The sequence below is a fragment of the Triticum aestivum genome, chromosome 1A, assembly GCF_018294505.1.
Source record: "Triticum aestivum cultivar Chinese Spring chromosome 1A, IWGSC CS RefSeq v2.1, whole genome shotgun sequence".
In the NCBI taxonomy this organism is placed as follows: Eukaryota; Viridiplantae; Streptophyta; class Magnoliopsida; order Poales; family Poaceae; genus Triticum; species Triticum aestivum.
This window is the reverse complement of record NC_057794.1, coordinates 273699645-273726886: the sequence shown is the minus strand read 5'-3', so window position 1 is coordinate 273726886 and position 27242 is coordinate 273699645. Positions and strand designations below refer to the sequence as shown.

Below are 27242 nucleotides of genomic sequence, written 5' to 3'. Positions count from 1 at the left end.
GACGAGGATCGGTCCCTCTCCCCGGGAAGCGAGGCGCCAGAAGGCTGGGTCATGTACTTCGATGGGGCGTTCTCCAGGCATGGCGCTGGGGCTGGGGCGGTGCTTATATCGCCCACTCAGGACAAGCTCTACTACGCTGTACAGCTCTGTTTCCAGCAAGGTGAAAAGGTCTCCAACAACATAGCGGAGTATGAAGGTTTAATAGCGGGCTTGAAGGCCGCAGCTGCCCTGGGGGTGAAACGCCTCACCATCAAGGGCGATTCGCAGCTCCTTGTCAATTTCTCCAACAAGGTGTACGAGCCGAAAGATGAGCACATGGAAGCCTACCTTGCGGAGGTCCGCAGGATGGAGAAGCAGTTCTGGGGGTTGGAGTTGCAGCATGTGCCCCGTGGCACCAATCAGGAGGCCGACGACATCGCCAAACGGGCGTCCAGGCGGTTACCTCAGGAGCCTGGCGTCTTCGAGGAGCGGCTCTTCAAGCCCTCAGCCCTGCCGTCATTGTCAAACACGGCTCAGCCTCGGGAGGAGCTCCCCCAGCCACCTGCCTCAGGAGCCCCGGTCTGTGGCCCGGCCTCAGGAGCATGCCTGCTCCTGACGATGGAACCTCAGGAGGGGTGCTGGATCACGGAGCTCCGGAGTTACTTAACACAAGGGACCCTGCCGGAGAAGGAGGAGGAAGCGGAGCGTTTGGCGCGGCAGGCCACGGCATACTGCATCAAGGATGGAGAGCTCTACCGGAAGCAACCAAATGATGTATCCCTGCGCTGCATCTCCAGGGAGCAAGGAAAGGAACTGCTGGAAGATATACATGACGGAGACTGTGGACATCATTCATCATCACGGACCCTCGTCGGCAAGGCGTTCCGCAGTGGGTTTTATTGGCCCACCGCACTCAATGATGCCGTCAAACTGGTGAAATCTTGTGAGGCCTGCCAGTTCCACGCCAAGCAGATCCATCAGCCGACAGGAGGCCTGCAGACTATACCCCTTTCATGGCCATTCGCAGTCTGGGGGTTGGACATCCTGGGCCCGTTTCCTCGGGCGCCAGGGGGCTACCACTACCTCTACGTCGCCGTGGACAAGTTCACCAAGTGGGCTGAAGTAGAGGCCATCTGCACCATCCCCGCGGGTTCCGCGATCAAGTTCATCAGGGGCATCATGAGCCGGTTCGGGGTGCCGAACCGCATCATCACACACAACGGTTCGCAGTTCACCAGTAACCTCTTCAAAACATATTGTGCTAACCTTGGAACGCAGATATGCTACGCTTCGGTGGCGCACCCCCGAAGCAACGGCCAGGCCGAGCGAGCCAACGCAGAGGTCCTAAGGGGCCTCAAGACCAGGACATTCAAGAAGAAGCTGGAGGCCTGCGGCAGAGGTTGGTACGACGAGCTTCAGTCCGTGTTGTGGTCCATCCGCACAACCGTGACCAAGCCGACTGGAGAGACCCCGTTCTTCCTAGTCTACGGAGCCGAAGCGGTCCTCCCTCACGAGGTCAGATGTTGCTCCGCGCGGGTCCTGGCGTTCGACGAGGCGCAGCAGGACGCCATGTGGGGGATGGACCTCGTGCTCGGGGAGGAACGTCGCCGAGAAGCCGCGCTGCGAGTGGCGAGGTACCAACAAGCGCTGCGATGATATCACTGCCTCAACATCCGCCCCAGAACTCTCGAGGTAGGAGACCTCGTGCTCAGGCGGGTTCTCTCCAGGGAGGGACTGCACAAGCTCCCTCCCATGTGGGAGGGCCGTTCAAGGTTGTTCATGTTTCCAGGCCCGGCTCTGCGCGCTTGGAGACTCAGGAGGGGGTGCCGGTCCAGAACGCATGGAACATCCAGCACCTCCGGAGGTTCTACCCCTAAAAAGGCCCAGAGCCTGTGAAGCTGTCACGTTTTGGAAAAGGCCCAGAGCCTGTGAAGAAGGTGAATGCCTGTGAAGCTGCCGCATTTTGGAAAAGGCCCAGAGCCTGCGAAGAAGGCGAATGCCTGTGAAGCTGTCGCATTTTGGAAAAGGCCCAGAGCCTGTGAAGAAGGCGAATGCCTGTGAAGCTGTCGCGTTTTGGAAAAGGCCCAGAGCCTGTGAAGAAGGCGAATGCCTATGAAGCTGTCGCGTTTTGGAAAAGGCCCGGAGCCTGTGAAGAGGGCAAATGCCCGTGAAGCTTGCTTCCCCCAAGAAAGGCCCGGAGCCTGTGAAGAAGGCCAACGCCTGTGAAGCTCGCCGCCCGTGACACTCTCACGTAATAATGAGTTGGGGCTGTACACGCCCCGGAGTCTCAGGAGCGCCGGCCTCTGGCCCTGGGGCTCCCTCCCACGCCCAGTGGCAGCACTTAGCTCCGCGCTGGTGAGAAGACATCGAAGACTAGATTAGGTGCCGGACGTGGCTTTTTCATTTGCTTTCCGCAGTTGGCTTGTTCATTCTCATTCGAAGTTTTATTGAAGCTGTTGCCGTCTTTGGCTTGTGGTTCTTCGACTTTTCACTCTCCTACCTCGATTTCTCTTACGCAAGGCCTCGCGAGGGGGGCAGCCGAGCGCCCTCGCGAGTGTTCCTGTCCTAGTCGTTCAAAGGTTTCGCGACCTGGGTCCATTACAGGAGCACCCCTCCAGTCCGTGCCCCACGGGCACCGCGACACAAACACAGGGCCTGGGTCGGTCGCCCCCCCACGGCTGGGGCCGGCAACTATCCACGCACGGGCACGTAGCCGGAAGGCACGATAACGGAAGCAAAGCGATGATTAACAGCAATAACCCAAACACGCCCCCGCAGGGCTCCACGCTACTGTCTTTTTACGCAGGAAAAAGGAAAAGAAAGAGCAAATCAGGCGCAGCTCGCCTCACACCGGCTGCAGGGAAGACTCGAGCTGCCTCCGGGGCTCAGGCAGACTCCCTCTCGTGCTTCACTAAGGCGCGACGGCGGCAGACACGCTACCACCTCCCAAGCAGGTACGACGGTGTGGAGGCTGACCGCGACCACCGCTAGAAGAGTCGCCGCCTGAAGAAGAACCGGTGAAGCTTGGGGAACCCTGAGCGCCGCCAATCACGCGAGCGTTGTCCTCTCCATCATCGCCGGGGCTGGGTTCCCGGCCGCGGTCGTCGTCCTCAGGGCAGCACCCTGCGTGGCGACCATCTTCCCCAAACACCCTCACATAGATGGTGGCATCGCCGTCAAACTTAAAGTGCAGGGTCCACCGACAGCTCAGGCCATGCGCGCGGGCAAATGTCTGCCAACCGCGGGTCAAGGCCGGGCTCCCGGCTGCGGAGACCTCTAGTGAAGCCCAAGAGGCCCGGCTGCAGCAGCCGTCTGCCTGAAGCCAGAGGCCGCCCGGGGCGCCGGCCGGGAGCTCGCCGAGGAGGAAGCGAGGAAGTTGAAGCCGGGTGCTAGTCGGCTTTGCCGACCACACAACAAACTCCGGCAGCACCTCTGCAGCGCGAAAGCGTGGCCTAGGGGAACGAGCGACCGAAGCGCGCCCCCGGCCGCAGCAGTCCTCCCGTCACCATGCTGGAAATTGTCTCCACGGCCGCGGGGAGCTGCCGTGGTGGCCACAGGATGTTTGCGAGGGCGCCCTCGGCCGCGCTTGGGCGGGGGAGAGGCAGGCTCAACCTGGCGAGCCTTCCCCTTCTCTGCGGCCGAGAACCTCCTCGACGGGGCCATGAAGAAGAAGGAGAAGCGAGGGGGGATGAACTGGAAGGGCGCGCGCCGATCCATACTTATAGCCGGCGAGGGCCAACCGTCGGCCCCCGCGATCGCAGGTAATCATGACCCGCTTTGCATGCAGGGACTTGTCCAATCCGTGCAGTTGCCGAGGCGCCGTGGGGAAGTGGATACGCCCACGTCCAATCAACCGCCACGCGGCACCCAAGGTCGCAAGCTGTTAGGGCCCGCGGCGCTTCGCTCTTGCCCTTTCGCCTACCTGCACGGCCAAGTCCGGGCGCGCCTTGGGCCCGGGGGCTACTGTCGGCGTTCTGGGAACGGGGGTCCCCAGACTTGCCTGCCTGCGGCCTGCGGCGTGGCTCGAGGAGGGGCCCAGCACGGCCCATCTTCATCAACACAGACCCAAGACCCTCGCGAGGGGTCAAGCCTCGCGGGGCGGACGACACGGAGCTTCCTCAGGCATGGCCTCATCAGGCTGGCTCGCGGGAAGGTGGAGAGATCAAGGCGGGGTACCTCACGAGGTGCCCGTGACGCAAGCCATGACGACCAAGGGTGCCAGGTGGGCGCCAGCCCGCGCATTGTCCTCCTTTCCACTTTGGTGCAAAGGGAGCAAGCGCAGGCGAGAGCATCAAGCAAAGGCACCCATTTCGGTGCAACGAGACCAAGACCGGCCCAACGGCAGGAAGGAAGTCATTGTGGAGCCCAAGCCAGCGTCATCGCCAGAGCCTTTGGCAGGCGAGGACCAACTTTAGTCAGGATAAGTGTACCAGATGTTCCCCTTCAAAATGGCCAATTGTTAGCGCCCTCCCGCTCAATATTTGGGAAGAGGACCAGGGCCTTTGCCTATAAATAGGACTAGCCACCCACAGGGTAGAGGAGATCGGATCGAAATCGGGGAGAGAATCGAGAAGAGAGAGAGAGAGAGAGAGAGAGAGAGAGAGAGAGAGAGAGAAAGAGAGAGAAGGGTGATTGAACTGCTCCCAGCAGTTCATAGCCCCAGCCAAGAACAGACCCTCGCGAGGCTGTTCTTCCTTGTATTGCTCATCATCATCAGCCCAAGAGGCAATCCACCACACACACACTGGAGTAGGGTATTACACCACAATGGTGGCCCGAACCAGTATAAACTCCGTGTCTCTTGTGCTGTTCTTTCCACAGCTTAGATCTTAGCGCGGCGGTGGGGCGCAGGTAGGTAGAAGGCGAAATCTCCACGCGCATCCCAGTGTTCGAACCTCAAGGGTCTGCCGGAACCCGAAATCCGACAAGTGGAAAGATGGATGAACTTATGAAATTATTTGCTAATAAGAGTGTTTCTTCTGATCCTAATGATATTCCCTTGTCTACTTTGATTGAGAATAATAATGAATCTATGGATGTGAATTTTTTTGGTAGGAACAATTTTGGTAACAACGCGTATAGAGGAAATTTCAACCCTAGGCCTTATCCTAGTAATCCCTCTAATAATTATGGTAATTCCTACAACAATTCTTATGGAAATTATAATAAGATGCCCTCTGATTTTTAATCTAATATTAAAGAATTTATTACTTTGCAAAAGAATTTTAATGCTTTGATTGAAGAAAAATGCTTAAGATTGATGAGTTGGCTAGGAACGTTGATAGAATTTCTCTTGATGTTGATTCTTTGAAACTTAGATCTATTCCACCTAAGCATGATATCAATGAGTCGCTCAAAGCCATGAGAATTTCCATTGATGAGTGCAAAGAAAGAACCGCTAGGATGTGTGCTAAGAAAGATGCCTTTATAAGAGCGTGTTCTTCTAGTTCCTATGAAAATAAAGATGAAGATCTAAAAGTTATTGATGTGTCCCCTATTAAATCTTTGTTTTGCAATATGAATCTTAATAATGATGGGACTGAATATGATCCACCTTTACCTAGAAGGCATTCCAAGAATTCGGAATTTTTTGATCTTGATGCTAAAATTGATAAAAGTGGGATTGAAGAAATTAAAACCCTAGATGTTGCTAAACCCACTATAATAGATTTCAAGTAATTTAACTATGAAAATTGCTCTTTGATTGATTGTATTTTCTTGTTGCAATCCGTGCTAAATTCTCCTCACGCTTATAGTCAAAATAAAGTGTTTACTAAACATATCGTTGATGCCTTGATGCAATCTTATGAAGAAAAACTTGAATTGGAAGTTTCTATCCCTAGAAAACTTTATGATGAGTGGGAACCAACTATTAAAATTAAAAGATCATGAATGCTATGCTTTATGTGATTTGGGTGCTAGTGTTTCCACGATTCCAAAAACTTTGTGTGATTTGTTAGGTTTCCGTGATTTTGATGATTGCTCTCTTAACTTGCACCTTGCAGATTCCACTATTAAGAAACCTATGGGAAGAATTAATGATGTTCTTATTGTTGCAAATAGGAATTATGTGCCCGTAGATTTTATTGTTCTTGACATAGATTGCAATCCTTCATGTCCTATTATTCTTGGTAGACCTTTCCTTAGAACGATTGGTGCAATTATTGATATGAAGGAAGGAAATATTAGATTCCAATTTCCATTAAGGAAAGGCATGGAACACTTTCCTAGAAAGAAAATTAAATTACCTTATGAATCTATTATGAGAGCCACTTATGGATTGCCTACCAAAGATGGCAATACCTAGATCTATCCTTGCTTGCCATGCCTAGCTAGGGGCGTTAAACGATAGCACTTGTTGGGAGGCAACATAATTTTATTTTTATTCCTTGCTTTTTGCTCCTGTTTAGTAATAAATAATTTATCTAGTCTGTGTTTTGGTTGTGTTTTTTGTGTTTAATTAGTGTTTGTGCCAAGTAGAGCCGTTGGGAGGACTTGGGGAAAGTCTTGTTACGCTTGCTGTAAAAAACAGAAACTTTAGCGCTCACGAGAACTGCTGCCATTTTTATTTGGAAAGTGCTATTTAGTTAATTCGTTTTGCAGATGATTAATAGATAAATTCCTCACGTCCAGCAATTTATTTTAGAATTTTTTGGGTCCAGATCTTGCGCTAGCTACAGATTACCACAGGCTGTTCTGTTTTTGACAGATTCTGTTTTTGTGTGTTGTTTGCTTATTTTGATGAATCTATGGCTAGTGAAATAGTTTATAAACCATAGAGAAGTTGGAATACAGTAGGTATAACACCAATATAAATAAAGAATGAGTTCATTACAATACCTTGAAGTGGTCTTTTATTTTATCTTTCGCTAACGGAGCTCACGAGATTTTCTACTTTAAGTTTTGTGTTGTGAAGTTTTCAAGTTTTGGGTAAAGATTTGATGGATTATAGAACAAGTAGTGGCAAGATCCTAAGCTTTGGGATGCCCATGGCACCCCCAAAATAATATAAGGACACCTAAAAGCCAAAGCTTGGGGATGCCCCGGAAGGCATCCCCTCTTTCGTCTACTTCTATCGGTAACTTTACTTGGAGCTATATTTTTATTCACCACATGATATGTGTTTTGCTTGGAGCGTCTTGTATTATTTGAGTCTTTGCTTTTTAGTTTACCACAATCATCCTTGCCGTACACACCTTTTGAGAGAGCCATGCATGATTTGGAATTTGTTAGAATACTCTATGTGCTTCGCCTATATCTTTTGAGTTATATAGTTTTGCTCTAGTACTTCACTTATATCTTTTAGAGCACGGTGGTGGATTTGTTTTATAGAAACTATTGATCTCTCATGCTTCAATTAGATTATTTTTAGAGTCTTAATAGCATGGTAATTTGCTTAAAATCCTAATATGCTAGGTATTCAAGATTAGTAAAATTTTCTTAAGAAGTGTTTTGAATACTAAGAGAAGTTTGATGCTTGATGATTGTTTTGAGATATGGAGGTAATAATATCAAAGTCGTGCTAATTGAGTAGTTGTGAAATTGGGAAATACTTGAGTTGAAGTTTGCAAAGTCCCGTAGCATGCACGTATGGTAAACGTTATGTAACAAATTTGAAACATGAGGTGTTATTTGATTGTCTTCCTTATGAGTGGCGGTCGGGGACGAGCGATGATCTTTTCCTACCAATCTATCCCCCTAGGAGCATGCGCGTAGTACCGAGGTTTTTGATGACTTGTAGATTTTTGCAATAAGTATGTGAGTTCTTTATGACTAATGATGAGTCCATGGATTATACGCACTCTCACCCTTCCATCCTTGCTAGCCTCTTCGGTACCGTGCATTGCCCTTTCTCACATTGAGAGTTGGCGGAAACTTCGCCAGTGCATCAAAACCCCGTGATATGATACGCTCTTTCACACATAAACCTCCTTATATCTTCCTCAAAACAGCCACCATACCTACCTATTATGGCATTTCCATAGCCATTTCGAGATATATTGCCATGAAACTTTCCACCATTCCGTTCATCATGACACATTCATCATTGTCATATTGCTTAGCATGATCATGTAGTTGAGATAGTAGTTGTGGCAAAGCCACCGTTCATAATTCTTTCATACATGTCACTCTTGGTCCATTGCAAATCCCGGTACACCTCCGGAGGCATTCATATAGAGTCATCTTTTGTTCTAGTATCGAGTTGTAATCATTGAGTTGTAAATAAATAGAAGTGTGATGATCATAATTTTCTAGAGCATTGTCCCAAGTGAGGAATTAAAAAAAGAGAGAGAAAAGGCCACAAAAAAGGGTAGAAGGCCCCAAAAAAAGATAAAGGCCATAAAAAAAGAGAAGGCCCAAAAAAAGAAAAGGAGAGAAGGGACAATGTTAATATCCTTTGCCACACTTGTGCTTGAAAGTAGCACCGTAATCTTCATGATAGAGAGTCTCTTGTTTTGTCACTTTCATATACTAGTGGGAATTTTTCATTATAGAACTTGGCTTGTATATTCCAACAATGGGCCTCCTCAAGTGCCCTGGGTCTTCGTGAGCAAGCAAGTTGGATGCACACCCACTTAGTTTTCTTTTGTTGAGCTTTCATACATTTATAGCTCTAGTACATCCGTTGCATGGCAATCTCTACTCCTTGCATTAACATCAATCGATGGGCATCTCCATAGCCCATTGATTAGCCTCGTTGATGTGAGACTTTCTCCTTTTTGTCTTCTCCACATAACCCCCTCATTATATTCTATTCCACCCATAGTGCTATGTCCATGTCTCGCGCTCACATATTGCGTGAAAGTTTATAGGTTTGAGATTACTAAAGTATGAAAGAATTGCTTGGCTCGTCATCGGGGTTGTGCCTGATGAGAACATTCTTGTGTGATGAAAATGAAACATGACTAAACTATATGATTTTTTAGGGATGAACTTTCTTTGGCCATGTTATTTTAAGAAGACATAATTACTTAGTTAGTATGCTTGAAGTATTATTATTTTTATGTCAATTTGAACTTTTGTCTTGAATCTTTCGGATCTGAATATTCATTCCACAATTAAGAAGAATTATATTAAAATTATGCCAAGTAGCACTCCGCATCAAAAATTCTGCTTTTATCATTTCGAGGACGAGCAGGAATTAAGCTTGGGGATGCTTGATACGTCTCCAACATATCTATAATTTTTTATTGCTCCATGCTATATTATCTACTGTTTTGGACATTATTGGGTTTTATTATTCACTTTTATATTATTATTGGGACTAACCTATTAATTGGAGGCCCAGCCCAGAATTGTTGTTTTTTGCATGTTTTAGGGTTTTGAAGAAAAGGAATATCAAACGGAGTCCAAACTTGAATGAAACCTTCGCGAACGTGATTTTCTCAACGAACAAGACCCGGGAGACTTGGACCCTACGTCAAGACACAAAAGAGGAGGCCACGAGGTAGGGGGCGCGCCTACCCTCCCTCCCCAAGCGCGCCCTCCACCCTCGTGGGCCCCCTGTTGCTCCATCGACGTACTCCTTCCTCCTATATATACCTACGTGCCCCCAAACGATCAGATACGGAGCCAAAAACCTAATTCCACCGCCGCAACTTTCTGTATCCACGAGATCCCATCTTGGGGCCTGTTCCGGAGCTCCGTCGGAGGGGGTATCGATCACGGAGGGCTTCTACATCAACACCATAGCCCCTCCGATGAAGTGTGAGTAGTTCACCTCAATACAATGTTCTCCCCCTCTTTTGTGGAGAACTATTCGATGTAATCTTCTTTTTGCGGTGTGTTTGTTGAGACGATGAATTGTGGGTTTATGATCAAGTTTATCTATGAACAATATTTGAATCTCCTCTGAATTCTTTTATGTATGATTGGTTATCTTTGCAAGTCTCTTCGAATTATCAGTTTGGTTTGGCCTACTAGATTGATTTTTCTTGCAATGGGAGAAGTGCTTAGCTTTGGGTTCAATCTTGTGGTGTCCTTTCCCAGTGACAGTAGGGGCAGCAAGGCACGTATTGTATTGTTGCCATCGAGGATAACAAGATGGGGTTTTCATCATATTGCATGAGTCTATCCCTCTACATCATGTCATCTTGCTTAAGGCGTTACTCTGTTTTTATCTTAATACTCTAGATGCATGCTAGATAGCAGTCGATGAGTGGAGTAATAGTAGTAGATGCAGTCAGGAGTCGGTCTACTTGTCTCGAACATGATGCCTATATACATGATCATACCTAGATATTCTCATAACTATGCTCAATTTTGTCAATTGCTCAACAGTAATTTGTTCACCCACCATAGAATACTTATGCTCTCGAGAGAAGCCACTAGTGAAACCTATGGCCCCCGGGTCTATCTTCATCATATTAATCTCCTACTACTTAGTTATTTCCTTTGCTTTTTTACTTTGCCTTTATTTTACTTTGCATCTTTATGTCAGGACCCCGATTCCAAGTCACATCGATCTAGCCGGTAACACCTCATATCACTTTGCGGCCTCACGCACGGTATTCCATGGATGTCGCCTTACCATGGCCCGGGACCATTTGCGCCTTTTGGCTCACGTATATGATAGTGTCGCTAGCATCCATATGACAGAGAACCCGGGCCGACATGGCTAGTCGTGAACCCAAAGCGGCACCAACCTATGGGGACAAGCATACATGAATCACATCGAGCATGTCGGTCAGCAGCGTGTGAATCCAGGTTGTAGCACTGGGCTAACAGGACTCCGGGAACCCGGGCTGTAGCAGGCTAGGCAGGACTCCGGATGTCACCGCGTGACATTTCCCCGAAGGGACAGACACAGGAGCAAAGTGAAACACATGCCGGCCAGTCAAGTGTCCTGAGCAGTAGTGCTGGGCTAGCAGGACTCCGGTGAACCGGGCTGTAGCGGACTACTATGGCTCATGGAAGCACTAGACTACATTTCCCCATAAGAGAGGCTACCAAGGATAAACAACTAGGTTGTTGGATCCCACACATAGCAAGCATTTCAATCATACACACAATATGCTCGATATGTACAACATGGCATCACAACATAACTCTACGACTCAAGTATTATTCATTAGGCTCCGAGGAGCGAGATATACAAACATGGGTCTCATGACCCAACAATCATAGCATACAAATCAAAGCACTTGCGGAAGCTTAACATGTCTGAGTACAGACATCTACAAATGAAAAAGGCTAAGAAGCCTGACTATCTACCAGATCCTGCCAAGGGCACAAGATCGTAGCTGAGGTATTAAGCTAAGCGTCGAAGTCCACACGGAACTACTAGCGAGACTGAAGTCTCTCTGCAAAACATAAATTAAGCAAACGTGAGTACAAATGTACCCAGCAAGACTTACATTAGAACTAACTACATATGCATCGGTATCAACAAAGGGGTAGTGGAGTTTAACTGCAGCAAGCCAGCTTTGACTCAGTGGCTAACCTGAACTACAACTACAAGCAACTCTTTTGAGGTGGCGCACACGAGTCCACATATTCACCATATCAATACACCACTATGGATCCGCTCCCGTCTCCCTACGAGAACGCCATCCATAGCACTCACGCTTATCTTGCGCATTTTAGAGTATCCACTTTCACTTGTCTATGAACTGTATAGGCAACCAAGTAGTCCTTTACCGCGGACGCGGCTATTCGAATAGATGATGTTAACCCTGCAGGGGTGTACTTCTTCACACACGCTCTCACCACTTACCGCCATTTACACGACATGTACTCGGCAACCTTCAAGCGGAAGCCCAACGAGGGTGTCGGCCACGGCCTACCTAAACACTCAAGTCTCTACTCCAGGTTTATCACCTATCCAGGTTCCATCCGCAGGGAGTCCGGCCGAGGTTTCCACATACGGCCCCGAACGATGTGTACAGGGTTCCGAGACAACAAACGAGCGCCCGGCATGCCCGACCATGGTGTATCCACCGCATCATAGCCCACCCCTAGGGTCAGCGCTACGCACGGCCGCCAACACATATCCTATAAACACCAGAAACTAGTTGCAACTCCTGGACAGAGGACTAGAGTGGTTAAGAAGCCGAGAGGGTCCATTGGTTTCGGGCCCAATGCATGGTAGTAGATGGTTCTTAAATCACACATACAGATCTCGGTGCTTAAGGACGGTTCCAATGAAACAACCCACCATGTACTCCTACATGGCCTCTCATCGATACCTTTACCAAATCATGTTCAACACACTTAGCTCACACACAGTAGGACATGTTCACAACTTTCCAATTCATCCCCGATGAATCAGACCTGACACGGCTCTAAGCAATAGCAGGCATGACAAACAAACATGAATGAGTAGGCACATCAGGGCTCAAACAACTCCTACTCATGCTAGTGGGTTTCATCTATTTACTGTGGCAATGACAGGTCATGCAGGGGAAAGGGGTTCAACTACCGCAACATGTAACAATTGAATCGTTGTTGTCCTAATGTAGTAAAAGAGAGCAGGAGCGAGAGAGTGGGATTGTATCGGAATGAACAAGGGGTCTTGCTTGCCTGGCACTTCAGAAGATATTATAGCTCTTCATCGGTGTCATCGAATTCACCATCGAAACACATCTACTGAGGGGGGACAATTACCGGCAAGGGAACATAAACAACATTCAATTAATGCAATGCACAAGCGAATGAATGATATGACATATTAAGGTACTTAATTGACCTAATGCAATATCTAGCCAATTTAATTGAAGTGGAACTCAAACAAGATCAAATTCCAACTCCAAATGTTATTTCATAATTTGCCCTAATCATCATTTGTCCTATTCAGTGAGGTTAACTTGTTCAAACATGCATGATCATGGCATAAACAGATTCTTTGGATTTTTCTGATCATTTTTCATATATAATTTATTTCATTCTGAGCTACGGTTGATTTTCTATGAATTTTTGAAGTTTTAAACATTTTCTGGAATTTCCTGATTATTTTTAAAACCAGAAAATGGTTAACTGCGTTAGCATGACGTCTGTGTGATGTCAGCAAGTCAACAGGGGTTGGTCCGGGTCAAACCTGACCTGTGGGTCCCACAGGTCAGTGTCACGGTACTGGCTAGGGTCGCTGACTTGTGGGCCCAGTCAACGGCCACGTCAGCTGACGCGTGGGCCACTGTGGTTAGGTTAAATCTAAACAGGGGTTTACCCCATGGTTAATTAGGGTGTGGGGCCCATCTGTTAGTGGCACAGGGTGAGATTAATGCAGTAATTAGCTCAAGCTAATGACGTTGCCACGTCAGCTGCCGGCGTTTAACCGCCGGCGACCAAATCTGCGGCGGAGGGAGTCGGGATTTCGCTGCAGGGCCCATTTGGCGCGCGGGGAGCATCTACAGGGAGCTGGCGGAGGGGCGCATCCAGTGGTGGTGGCGGCTGGAGCTGGGGTGGCCTGCTGGGGCACCGGCGACGAGCTTTGTGGCGGTCGTGGTTCGGCGTGCTCGGGAACGGCGATGTGGTGCGCCATAGATCGAGCAGGTGGGGATTTTCGGCTCCTGGGAGGGTGTGGAGTACGATGCCTCACTCGGTTTTGAGCCCCGGTGGCTGTAGCGACGACGGTGACATTGCCGGCGGCGTGGAGTTTGCGGGTACGGTGGGGTCGGAGCCAGAGCACGCGCGTGGGTGTGGAGATAAGGGGAGGAGCAAGAGGGGCTCACAGCGGTTCGTACGAAGGAGACGGCGAGCTCGGGGAGGGGCTAGTGACGATGAAATGTCGCCGGCGATCTCGGGCGGCCGAGGTTGAAGATGGTGATGGTGACGGCGATGCAGGTTGTATGGAGATGCTTGGCTTGGCGGAGAGCTTCAGCGCGAGGAAGCGGAGCCCGGGGACTCGTCGGTGAGGAGTCTGGTGGCCGGTGGCCGCGGTAACGGCGAACGACGGCGACAAGCTCCGCTCGGTCGCGAGAAAGAGAGAGAGAGAGAGCAGAGAGGGGAGTGAGGTCCAGGGAGAGGAGGGGAAACGAGAGGGAGCGCTGGGCATCTCCGTGGCACATCTGGAGGGCCGGGGTCGTGCGGCTGAAGCAGGAGGTGGCAAGGCGTCGTCGGCGCGCTCGCCACGCACCTGCCTGTCCTCCTGGCAGGAGGAAGAAGACCACTCAGCCCCTGGTGGACTGGGCCTCTTCTGCCAGGTAAGGCCTGGGTGAGGTTTCTGTCTTTCATAATTTCTGTTCTGTTTTCTATTTTTTTGTGTTCTGATTTAGTTCAGGCACTAAACTATTTTTTTGCTTCTGAAAATAATCATGTGGCTATGTATAATATATTCAGAGCCACCCACCAATTTTCAGAATTATTGGATTAGTAAAATAATTATTATGAATATAATCCAATTCAAATACTATAGGATTTAACTCAAAGGCCCAAGATAAATACTTTTGAACCTCCAAAAATATTGGTTTGAATTTTATTCTTGCCAATATTTTTCAAAGCTGAAAAGGAACATTTCCTTGGAAACATTTGAAGCAATTTTTAATGTTGATTTCTGAGGCTCTCCAATTCCCCAATTCAAATTTAAAAGAAATTAGACATGATGCATGGATGCAAGAAAAATCAAGCAAGGGCTGATCTGGGGTTGTGACACTTTATCACAAAAATACCAAAAATATTATCTTATCATATCTATCAGATCTCACTCTCGTAAGTGGCCGTGTAGGGATTGACAACCCCTATTCACGTTGGTTGCGAGGATTTATTTGTTTTGTGCGGTACGAGGGACTCGCACGTAGCCTCCTACTGGATTGATACCTTGATTCTCAAAAACTGAGGGAAATACTTACGCTACTTTGCCGCATCATCCCTTCCTCTTCGGGAAAAACCAACGCAGTGCTCAAGAGGTAGCAGTGCCACATGTCAACCTATCATAGGCGCCTCCTGTCCATTGAGTGGATGACATCTGTCCCAACAGTGAGCCAACACGTGTTTCCCCCGCCAAATGAGAACTTTACATGTGGAAAATCCCCATTGGCCCGGGTTGTTAATGGGTTATCGGATCCAAACCGGAACCCGATAGATTAACAACGACCCATTACGGTGGATGCCATGTGTCGGTCACCCTTGACGAAAGCACTTGTGTGACGCGCGATTTATCGTCATGGAAGTGCGGACACTTTCGTGATGATAATTTTGGTAATGTCATGGAACACTTCTACGACAACACAGGTATGACTATCTTGATTTTATCATAAAATCGTCATGGATGTACATGCATGATAGAAAACGTGACCTACTGTGACAAACACGTATCATCACGGAAGTGTATTTTTCGTAGTGTTTTAAGACTATCAGACCATGATCTGAGCAGGCTGCCGTAACATTCTCCACCTCGGCACTTGGGAATATAGCATTCCACTCCGCATCAGCAACAGCATGGTCAAGCCTGACCCTTGTGTAAGATCCCCCCGCTACTCTTTTTTCAAAAGTCCACATTCTTCCTTTGAAACCCAGATCCATCAGACCACATATATCTAGTGCATCTTTGAAGCCTTGTATCTGTCCCTGAGGTCGAAGATTTACTCCTTCATGTTCCACCTGTGTTAAAACCTCATTGAAGTCACCAAATGCTAACCATGGCATATTGGAAGCTCCAGGAAGGGAAAATTATGTATCCCAAGTTGTGTATCTCTCACTGACTTGGGCCAAGATCATGGATTGTAGAATCTATATGATATCTAGTGTAACCAAAAACTTCAAGCTTTATTTCATTGTTCCAGAAAATTACAAGACCTCCACTCCTACCCGAGCTACCTACGGCAAAAGCATTTGTAAACCAAACGGCTGAGCTAAAATATCGGCACATGCACGAGAGATATGCATTTTGACTAGGCACAACACTGCCGGGGTAAATTTAGCCATGAATTCACGGACTTCGCGAACTGTCGAGGGGTTACTCAAACCTCGACAGTTCCAACATAAGGCATTCATTGGGACCGGCGGTCCTCCTCCTCGGAGGCCACCAAATTCATGAGATCTAACTCAGTCTCTTTACCATCTCCACCCCGTTTCGTTCTTTTCACTATCGAATCCTTGCCCGGTGTTCCAGCAGTTCCATCATCAGCCACTGTTGAAGATGCTCCTTCAATTAGCATCACTGTACCTACCACTTTGCCAGCTAAATTTGGAACTGGCTGCCCTCTTACGTTGACTGTCCCGTCAGGAGATACTAGACGCGTCCATATATTTTTATCCCTAGAACTGGACAGTATAGTATGCGTATAGTCCATCCCGACTTGCCCTCGAGCGTCATCAGAATGTCTTGCTTCCCCCATTGGTCCTCTTCCCTGTCTCCCACCGCGTTCACTTCTTCCTCCCATCCTATCACGCATACCTCCTCCCATCCTGCACCACGGCCTGGAACCGGTCGGCTAGGGCCTGTATCAGAGTTCTAGAGCAGCCACTCGCTCCACTCATAAGTTCTCGGATCAGGGACTCCATCGCTACACTCGTCAGCTAGATGTCCCATTAGGCCACACACAAAGCAAAAGTCTGACAGCTTGTCATAAAAGACACTGTATTTCTTCCTTTCCTTGAGAGTAATTGGTACAAACCGTACTTGTGGGGTGGCCACATCCAGAAAAACTCTCACCCGTAACGCCTTGCCTGGATTTATAACACCTTCATTAACTATGACAGTGAATGGTGGTTCACCCACCTTTGCAGCAACTTTCTCCGCTAATTCCTTCTTCGCCGTCAAGCCATCCGGGAGACCCTGGATCCTAGCCCAAACCGGGACCTTGTTAAGCTTGTATTTGGTGACATCTGAGAAACCATCATACTCCTGCAGCACAACAAGTGATTTGCGAAACAGCCAAGGTCCTCCCTCCATTATCTTCTTCCAGGCCCCCAAGCAATGGCATTGCACCAAAAAGAGATTTGGACCCTTCACATTGAAAGTAATCCCCTTAGCTGATGCCCAGGCATTACACATCTGGGTCAGCAGCGCCCCGTGGTTGAACGGGTGGGTGGTATGCACCTTGAACAGAGCCAGCCAACGAACTCCCTGAATCATGTCATCAACAACCTCCGAGAAGTCCAGATCCTCCTCTTCTTCACCGTGCAACTTCATCCCCTCAAACTGATCAACCAGATATGGCTCTGGTCCGTAATGGTCATAGCCTTTCTCTTCCTCATCCCGGTCCAGCTCATCCACCTCTTGCGCCTCTATTCCCTCTGCCATAGGATCCGCTCCAGCCGCCGCCGCCTCAGACCTGGGTTCTGACGAATCTCCCATCGAGCCCTCCTGCTCCGCCGCCGCCGCTAGGGTGTATGACGGATCCCCCATACAACCCGTGTTCCTTTTCGCAATATAATGGTGTGGATTCCCCGCCGCTGGACGGATCCGAGCGTTTGGCAGGATATACGTAGACTTCGTCGAATAGATCGCCAGAGGAAAACAGGGAACCCTAGAAACCCTAGGGGAAAAGAACGCAAAATTCACACAAGCGTAATTCTCAATTAGTGATTTCGCAGGCTGGGGCTCCCAACCAAAAACAGGCTCTAAAGAGAAATCTGCCGGATGGTACGCCCAGATAACAGGCCCATACAAAGGCCGAGAAGGCCCCGTTGGGCCCACTAAATCCTCGTTTCTTTTACAGTTACCGAACGCCGCAGATAGAGCTCACCGCCACCCTCTTCCATGGCTTCGCCACCACCTCCTCGCCTCCGCTTCCGCCGGTAGCCAGCCCCCTTTGCCCATCGGAACTGGCGACCACGCAACCGTCCACGCTCTCAATGGCAGCAACGAGGGCGGCGGCGGCCACCTTTGTCTCCCCCTCCTCCTTCGGCCGCCGGAATATCGCATGTTCCTCCTGTTCCTCTCTCCACCTGCGCCTCACAATCCTGCCTCCCCGGTTCGCTCCTCTCGTCGCGCGCCCCACGAGGCAATTCCCCACACACCAACGAATACGTATTCATGTATGTTCGTAGAATCGTAGCGTGCCGGGTGATCCCAATGTGGCGAAATTCCTTACCCCAATTTGACGCTGTCGGTGGGGTTTCATTTTTTCCGTTCAATTATCGCAATGCTTTATAAACTTAACCTTATGATGACCAAAAGGTTCCCTGCGGTGGCGGTGCCGTTGAAGCGCGGCGGATGTGTACTTGCAGCTGCATCGGCGGCAGGGGCAGGAAGCCCTCACTTCGGCAGTGGGGAGAATGATAACCCGTACGAGGTAGAATTGGTTATTTTCATGTTTAGCAATTGGGAGCCGCTCTTGTGAGCATGTTTGCCGGCCTTGCTGTAACTTATGGTCCCTGTTGCCAGATTTGGGCCATCAGTCCGCTTGATGGGTTCGACCAGGTGAAGATGGCCTACAAGTGGCGTCGAAAGAACGCCGAGAACAGTGGTGATGCTGCATACTTGTTGAAGGTAGTTTTGGGTCCTTGTCATTCTGTATTTGGTGCTTGTGTTAGTGTTAGTGTGTCAATGAGTTAGAGCTCTTCTGATTTCAGTTAGAGACGGCTTATGATACGATCATGATGGAACAGGTGCAGAACCGGAAGAAAGGTGTGGCATATGGATCAGTCCAGGTTAGCTTTCATGACGGGCTTGCCCTTGTTAAATATGGAAATTCATGTTGTCCATCCAATCAAATGTTCACATCAGCTGGTATACGACTTTGCTTAGGATGAGATGTAAGAGGTATTGTAGTTGCAGGACCATCGGCAATCTATATGCTGTTTTTCGAAACAAGTCCTTTAGATCAAGGTAGTGAGAACCGTGATTCTGAATCCTAATGGAGCTCTGATGATAGGATCGCAAATTGTAGAATCTTAACTATCAGAATCATTGAGATGTGAATTCTACTAACGAAAATCGTAGAACCAGAGTGGTTAGTTTGAATCGTAAAGTCGTATAACCGTACAATAAAATTGCCATTCTGACTACCTTGCTTTAGATGCTTGCCCGGAGTCTCTCAATCAGTGGATCAGTGGACGCTTGCAACCAATTGTCCAATTCATTGTCGCTCCTTGATAAGTTTCTTAATGCTGAAATAAGCACATAATTGCTATGTTGCAAATTATTTGCTGATGAGCCACATAGTTTTGTTTAACAAATGTTTTAAATTTTTGTATAGAGATATATATGTAACCATCTATGGGTCTATGATTAGTTGGTCACTTTAGAATGGTTGCTTTGTCGAGCACTGTCAATTATGTTGCACTGAATTCAACTTCATTTGGCTTCATGGATATATTGCTGGATGCAAGGAGTTTGTACTTCTTGGAATCCATCAAAATCTTTGGCTAGCTGTTACGTGGGGAACCACATATGGTCGGAGGGCCGCAGCCCTGGCCGCACCACCCCCTGGTCCAGCCCAAAGTGGCTATGTTATAGTACGTAATGGGCCTAATGGCCTGGGCTGGCGGTATAGCCCGTTAGTCTTAAGGTTAATTAGAGATAAGAGTCGCTTGCTTAGGGGTCAAGTAAGCCTTGCTTGGGAGTCAAGTAAACCTCTCTATATAAAGAGAGGAGATGTATCAATCTAATCAAGCAAGAATTAAGAAGGAAATCCCTTCCATCTTGCCCGGCCGTGGGCAAAAGGTCCCCGGTCGGCCCTCTCGCGCCCTCCTTCTAGCAGCACCATAACAATTTGGTATCAGTTAGCTTCGGTTCGATCATGTCTTCACCGCCGTCCAACCTGTCTCTTCCGCTGCCGGTCACCTCGTCGCCTCCGGCGACCACCACGATCGTCGCCCCGCTCCTACCCGCATCGGGATCCTCCATTGAGCCCGCCCCCGTCGTCCTCACCCCGGAGGAGGTGTCCGGGGTACTGCGGGACCTAACACAGGCGGTCCAGGAGATCCGCCTGTTCTTGGCCGGGTCCTACGGGCCGCACCCGGCTGCGCCGCCGTGGCTGCCGTGGTAGCCGCCGCACCAGGCGGCCCTCGCCGCGCTCGCCGGGCTGCTGCAGTAGTCGCTGCAGCTGCCATCCGCCGCCCCGTCTTGGCTGCCGTGGCAGCCGCCGCACCAGGCGGCCTCTGTCGCGCTCGCTGAGCCGCTGCAGCTGCCATCCACCGCCACCACCGCCCCGTCCTAGCTGCCGTGGCAACCGCCGCGCTCACCGGGCCGCTGCAGCAGCTGCCACCCACCGCCACCACCGCCACCACCGCCCCGCCCTGGCTGCAGTGGCAGCCACCGCTCCTGGCGACCTCCGCCGCGCCCGGCGCTCCGCCGCAGCAGCCGCTGCAACTACAACAGCCATCGCCGGTCAGCTCCGGCCCCGCATCGACTGCACCGACGGGAGTCCTGATCCACCAGATCAAGTTACCGCCGTCGCCATCACCGCTTCCCCGGGGCGTCCCCATCCAGCAGATCAAGTTCCCGCCGTCGCCGTCACCTCTTCCAGCTTGGATCACTACCCGCCAGCCGCCACGTGTCGGCGGAGGTGAGGCTGCAGGCTGCTGCACGCGGCCTCCTAGCGCGTCGGCGTGTGCGGGAGTTGCGTGGTCTACAGCTGGCGCTCCTCCCAGTTGCGCTTCGCCGCGCAAAGGACCTCGATCTCGTCCGCTGCGTCGGGGATCTTGGGCATGCTGTTTTCCCCACGGACAACGCCCTCAAAGTCTGCGACATCAGCGGTTGGGGAGGTGCACCCCTCTCGCCATTCTCCATCGACAGCCCTCCACTCTTCTATGTGCGGTGCCGACCAACAGCCGTCCGGCGGGGAGAAGGCATGGTGTCACCGACAGAAGCGCACCGCGTAGCACCACTGCATTCCGCCGCTGGCCGCCGCGAGGGCGCCTCTGCTGGTCGCTCTTGCGACCACTTCCAGGTGGCCATACACATGCACTCCTTTTGTCCAGATGGTGTCCATGGGATCCAGGTGGCTGTACACGTGCATGTCCGAAGTGCGGATGGTATCCACTTTTTGTTAAGAGGTTCAAAATAAATCATCCCAGTCCATTTCAGGTTGAGAGTAATAAAACAAGCCGAGATGTAAAAGGCTTGTTTTTAGGTGTTAGGTCTGTGTTGCGTCTAGTCATGGTTATAAGTTGGTTAGGCTGCAGCTCGAGGACAAGCTGCATGTCCAGGTGGGGTGTAGTGTTATAGTACGTAATGGGCCTAATGGCCTGGGCTGGCGGTATAGCCCGTTAGTCTTAGGGTTAATTAGAGATAAGGGTCGCTTGCTTAGGGGTCAAGTAAGCCTTGCTTGGGAGTCAAGTAAATCTCTCTATATAAAGAGAGATGTATCAATCTAATCAAGCAAGAATTAAGAAGGAAATCCCTTCCATCTTGCCCGGCCGTGGGCAAAAGGTCCCCGGCCGGCCCTCTCGCGCCCTCCTTCTAGCAGCGCCATAACAGGCTAGGATTCCTGTACTGCTACAAGTTATTAGATTCAGAGTCTAGATTAGTTATTAGGTTCAGATCCGTATTAGATTCAGAGTCTAGATTAGTTATTAGGTTCAGATTCGTATTAGATTCAGAGTCCAGATTAGAACCTGTTTCAGAGTCCAGATTGTATTTCCTTTTGCGTCGGCTTGTCAGCCAAGCTATTCCTCCTATATATTGGGCTTCTCCCATGATCAATAAATCATCAGTTTTGCTAAAGCACATCTAGATGTGCCATAAGTATTGCACATCTAAGTCCTATGTCATTGATCTTACATTGAGATTCGTGTGGATATTTTCTTTTTCTTTTTCCTTTTCCTCTTTATGCATGATTCACTCACTTAGATGTGCAATAACTAGAGCACATCTAGATGTGCCCTAGACACACCCATAAATCATCAGAATTCAGAGTATTACTATCTATTAGGCCTAGAAGTAATTAGAGTTTGTTCCACTAGCCTTGAGAGGAGTATCATCTGAATTCTTTATTCTGATATTTTCACTCTTTTGGATGTTAGGTGTCGAAGGACATCAAATATGCTGATAATCAACCAATAGTTCCCTGGGGACCTAGGTATAGTCATTTGATATCAGAACCAAACTTTTCTTGCATATATGTTTGTTCATCATATTGTGTACATTTTGATTTACATGGATGCACCCAGCACTCATATGAACCTTCAGCTTGCCTTGTTTATGCATGCGTGAACATGAACAACTGAACATCCTTCTCTTGACTTACTCAACGCTTAGGGCCTCTTTGATTTGCGGGAGTTTTCTCGTTTCCTGTGGGAATGGAACTAATTCTGTGAAAGCTGCACGTGTCAAATATGCCCTTACAAACATTGTTTACGAAACCAGACTTGTGGTCCAACCAGAATAAACCAGAACTGGTGCCTGATCCGGTCCTTTTTGCCTAAAAGGTTGTTTGACTTGAAAACTGAGAAAATAGTACCAAAATAAAGCATGTGACCCTGGCGTGAAGCTGAGGCCTCAAACCCATCAAGCTGGGGTCCAATACAAACATGGGCTACATAGCCTTTGTGAGAAATGTGGCAAGTAAGTTGTAGACTATTTTTAGAGCATATGAAGTGCTATCAGCTTATATTTAATTTGAAATCAATTTAATATATTATGTTCGAAATTTTGAACCACGGGTTGACTGGCTGAGCTGACGGTTGGAACACCAAACCAGTGAGCGAGTAGGTTAATCGGTTTGTTTGGTCCTTATTTATTTATTTATTTATTTATTTTGCTTATAGATAGACCCTTATTTTGACTTCTCTTAGATGAATGTTGATCTGTTCACATGTTACTGATAAATGTGAAGTCTTTATGCTAGTTCTATGCAAAATATATTCACGCTGGGCATTGGATAATGCTGTTTATAATATGTTGATACTGGTCATCTTCCAGATACTCTAGAGCGACTGCAAAGGACCTCCAGATAAATATGGCAATATCAGCAACATTTGTAAGAAATTCTTTTCTGAAATATCCATAAAAAATCTAAATGATTCCATATGCAATTATTAATATTTTTTGTGTTTTAGTAAAAAACTGCAGTACTGCTTTGGTCAGCTCCACTCCATGTTGTCTCAAACACAGAAGTTTAACTTGGAAACGACTGAATGATGTTTCTCTTTTCTTTTTTCATATTTTAGCATTACTTCGGAATAATTTAGCTTTAGCTTAAATGTTCTATGCATTTGTACCTTTTCAAATTGTTCTATGAAAGTATGCACATTTTTTTTTTCGAGAAAACGCAAAAGAGTTGCGTTTCATTGCATTGAACAGGAAGACATCGGGGGTACAACCTTCAGAAAGGAGGGACACACACACACACACGACCGTCCTCACCAAATGACTACAGCTAGGTGAGGAGGTGCCCTCAACTACAGACACTCAACGACATTAGGCCTCGCCCAGCCTTGCCTCCAGCCAAAATGGCGAAGCACCGAGACTCGGAGCAACAGGGCAGCATCACTGCCATTGCAAGACACTTCCAGGGACGAATGCAGCTTCAGGACTGCCCATGCCGACGTACCTCGCACCCATGTGCCTAGAGAGTCGACGGGTGAAGGCAGGGCCTGATTGGAACTGGTGTAGCATTCATTGGGGAGCGCCAGCGCAGGCAAACGTTGCGACCTGCTCCTTGTGTAGCAGTCTACGCCAGAGCGATGCATCGCCAACCACCATCTGTCGCATCAAGAACTCCACTTGCAGCCAAAGCAGCGCCATCAAGAGGGGAACGGCGTTGAGACGCCGCCGCTGCCCGGTCCGGGAGGCCGGACCTAGGATTTCTCCCGGTGCTCGAGGAGGAGGTCCGGTCAGGGTCATGCCAACGCCTCCAAGGAGGTGACGGCACCCTCGGGCGTCGCCGTAGACAGCGCAGGTCGTCGCCACGCGGGGATTTCGCCCCGACCCAAGAACGAAGACCTCAGATGCAGTGGCAGACCGGGCATGGCGCAGAATCGTCGGAAAAGACCAACACACATGGGGGAAGCCTAGAAACGTTGTCGTCGCAGGAGTGGGCACCGACCAGCGCAGCTCCAGCAGGCCGGCCACCATCGGGAGCGCGTCCAGCAGGCGGCAGCAGCCACCTGCACCACGCCGCCGCCGCGCTGGCCCGCAGCCTCCGCCGCCAGGATCCGCCGGGGCACAGCGGAGCAGCAACCGTCAGGGTCGCCGCACGCGTGCTTACTAACCCAGCGGCAACCGCCGGCGGCGGCCGGGAGGGGTGGGAGGAGGGAGAAGGGTTGGTGGGGGCAGAGCCTGGGCGGGCTCGTGCGGCCCAGATCTGGGCGCCCTCAACTCTGCCGCACGCATCAGCGGCCGGCGGCCGCCATGGCAGCGCCACCGCGCACGCAGTCCACCCCATCTCGACCTCCCCGCGAGCAAACGGCCGCCCGCCGCGCCACCGCGCGCTCCCGCCGCTCCAGCGCGCCCAGCAGCAGCGCGCGAGCACACGAACGAGGGCCCCGCCGCCGCCGTCCACCGGTGAGGGCTTTGCCCGCCGGCATCCTCCGGCGACGGCGAGGAGAGGGAGGGGAAGGAGGGGAGCCTGGGCGGCGGCTAGGGTTTCGCCTCCCGAGTCGCCCCTGGGAGCGACGCGGGGGCTGGGAGGGGTCCCTGGTCAGTATGCACATTTATCTCGTCGCACTTAATTATATTGATGGAATCAGCAAACATATGTAGTTTGTTCTATTATGTTCGTTTGTATATTTTCTTGCAGATCACGTGCATATTGACCATGGGCCATGCAGACTGGAAACCCTTGCAATTTTTGTGTTTTGCTTATTTCTATCGAGTACTTGAGAAACTGAAGTCTACGGAGCCAGTAATAACTCCTGTATACAATGTAAGGATCTTCCTAAGTACGGAGTAGTTTCTACACAATGTTGGCATTAACATGAACGATCTATTGGTCCAGGGTTTGTTTAGGTAGTACAAATATAATAACAAAAATATACCTTTGGAATCATGGGAGTTAAAGTGAGATGTTTTTCCTCCCCCCTTTTTATTATAATGCTTGGAAGAACACACTTGTCATTAAAATTCATTTATTTCTTCTGTGCAATAGTCCAATGTGTGTTTTTTACTAGGCCAATAGTTTGTAGCTTCACACTTCATGAAAGAAGACATCTTATAGAGTGAATGGCATCTCCTTGAGTTGAAAATGCTTTATTATGTTAGTACATGCTTGTTTTAAGTTTGTTTTCATATATTTTAGTAGGAAGACATGCACATGTTTTTAAAGAGGATAATGGTTGTGCACCAAATTTAGCTAAATGCAGTTTTGGGGTTCTGAACAAGGTGGTGCTGTCAACAGATGGAATATTGGATCACTTGTACTTCTTCTAATTAGTTATTACCCTATTCACTAGACATATTATTTACTCGATGAGTGATTGAACATAATATCCAAATACAATGTTTATGGCAGGAGTACGGTGAGGTTGAAGGCCGAGGTATACATATGGCAAAGCGAGTGCTTCGTAGTTTGAGTTTGGTACTTGGATCGATATTTGCTGCATCCCTGGTTAGTGAACTGTTCAAATACAGCGCAATCCAGATTAGTTGTATTAGTTTCTCTTCCCGTGTTGTTTCTCCAGCTTTCTTAATCGCTTCTCAGTATGACTTCTTTGTATCCTTTTGCTTTCAGGGTTATACCGGACTGGCCAATTTCTCCCAGTTTCTTGGTCACTATATTCCTTCTGTTGTTTATAACTTCCAGGTACAGTATGCATGGCGATATGTGTGTATTGTTGCTTGGTATGGTTTCATTTTTTTACGATGGATTAGAAGTATCAATTTTTATTATGCCAAACTTGTGGATATTTGTTCTTGGAGTTTAAAACTACATTTAGGTTTATAATACGGATGAGTCAATGTGCTTGGTTTACTTAACATCTGAGGCAACTTTTTTCTTCCTTCTTTTTTTGCCAAAAAGGATATTTAGCATGAACTAGAAAGCTAGCAAGTTAGTACTCCTCAAAGTATTTTAACTAGAAAGGTCACTGGAGCAAGTGCATGATGCTTTTCTGGTGGAAAACATGAATAAAAAAATGAATATTCTCTTTTATGTACTCTAAAAAAACGAATATTCTCTTTTATGTACATTAGTGTCAAAAAACGCTCTTATATTATGGGACGGATGGAGTATCTTGCAACAGCAAACTATTTTTTTATAGAGTAATAACAGCAAAACTAATCGGTGGACATCTCATTGCAGGAGTTGATTGTGACCACAGCTTCATCCGTTCTGCTTTGCATATTGGCTACGTACTACCGATAGCGATTGTGCTGGACTGCCCCTTGTTTTTGCAGTCCTGATACATTGCCACTCAATCATCTTCATCTTCATCACGCGACCATCTTCATCTTCACTAAGGGGTTGTGCTCGGTACCTACATGCATACTCTGTCGCGGAAACCCAAAGCTGTGAGAAATTTACTCTTAGATCTGGAAATTTGCACAGCAGATAGACGTCGCTGTCCAACGGTTCTGGAGCTGAAATCAGCATACAAGAGAGAAACAGCTAACAGAAGAATTTATCAAGCGAAGCGCTGATGATGTAGGAAAACTAGTCCTAGCGACTCCCAGCGTATATTTCCACATTTGTCACCCAGTTTCCTCGATGCCTCAATTCGATCGCAAAGTTGTACAACTAAAATTCTCATGTTATTCTCGTGAGCAATGAATCGCAAGCATGAGCTCTTGTGTAGGAGTACAAGTTGTTGGAGTGCTTGTCTGTTTTGGGTGTCGACGTCATCTCTCATACGCAGTAGGGCGTGCAATGCAATCCACCATCCACAAGTGTCACAAGCATCAAACTGTAGCTCTAACTTAAATTGCTCGTTCGTACATGCTCACCCATATTCTTCGTACTAGAGGACTGAAAACGAGGCTCCCGTTCGTAGCGGAGGCAGCATCAGAATGAGATCTACTCGAGCGCGCAGCATCAGAATAAGTATGTTGCGGTAGGTGCTAGCTGCTTCGTACCACCGCATCTCCGTGTGCCCCGTGCATGGAGAGCCAATGCCAAAAGCATTCTCGGAACTCGAACGAGATTCTATTCCTACTACCTCGACCGGCGCCGGTGTTTGTTCCCCTTCGCTCGTTTCGGCATCGCCACCCACGAGGCCATGACGCATCGCATGAATCCACGGCGGGATTAAACAAGACCCGATCAGTGCCTGCGCCTAGCTAGCCCACGCGAGGACCGAGCAAAATAACACGCGAATTTCCACGTCGCTTTTCTCCGAGCTGTCGTACGCGCCTCGAAAGCTACCGTGGCAACTGTATCCGTTTCGTCCTATAGCTTGTCCTCTGCGAACGATCGGACGGAGTGCGGTGCTGGACGCACGCACCAAAGCACACCAGCACAAAAAATAATGTGAACTGAAGCCATTTTTTTCTGAAAATT

The 27242-nt window shown here is 48.8% G+C and overlaps 1 protein-coding gene across 7 annotated transcripts; it reads left to right on the top strand.

Moving 5' to 3' along the window:
* The first annotated feature begins 17551 nt into the window (after nucleotides 1-17551).
* On the top strand, nucleotides 17552-26549 carry LOC123045702 (uncharacterized). 7 transcript variants are annotated; one of them, XM_044468856.1, is made up of 10 exons: nucleotides 17555-17864; nucleotides 18041-18155; nucleotides 18248-18352; nucleotides 18436-18513; nucleotides 21832-21887; nucleotides 22730-22787; nucleotides 24549-24674; nucleotides 25260-25355; nucleotides 25479-25550; nucleotides 26049-26549. In XM_044468856.1, the coding sequence occupies exons 1-10, from the start codon at nucleotides 17716-17718 to the stop codon at nucleotides 26109-26111; spliced, it is 918 nt and encodes a 305-aa protein (XP_044324791.1). In that variant the 5' UTR covers nucleotides 17555-17715; the 3' UTR covers nucleotides 26112-26549. The 7 variants fall into 7 exon arrangements, with proteins under 7 accessions (XP_044324809.1, XP_044324835.1, XP_044324791.1 ...); XM_044468865.1 differs by having other exon boundaries at nucleotides 17556-17864; nucleotides 18472-18513; XM_044468894.1 differs by having other exon boundaries at nucleotides 17597-17898.
* Nucleotides 26550-27242: the final 693 nt, after the last annotated feature.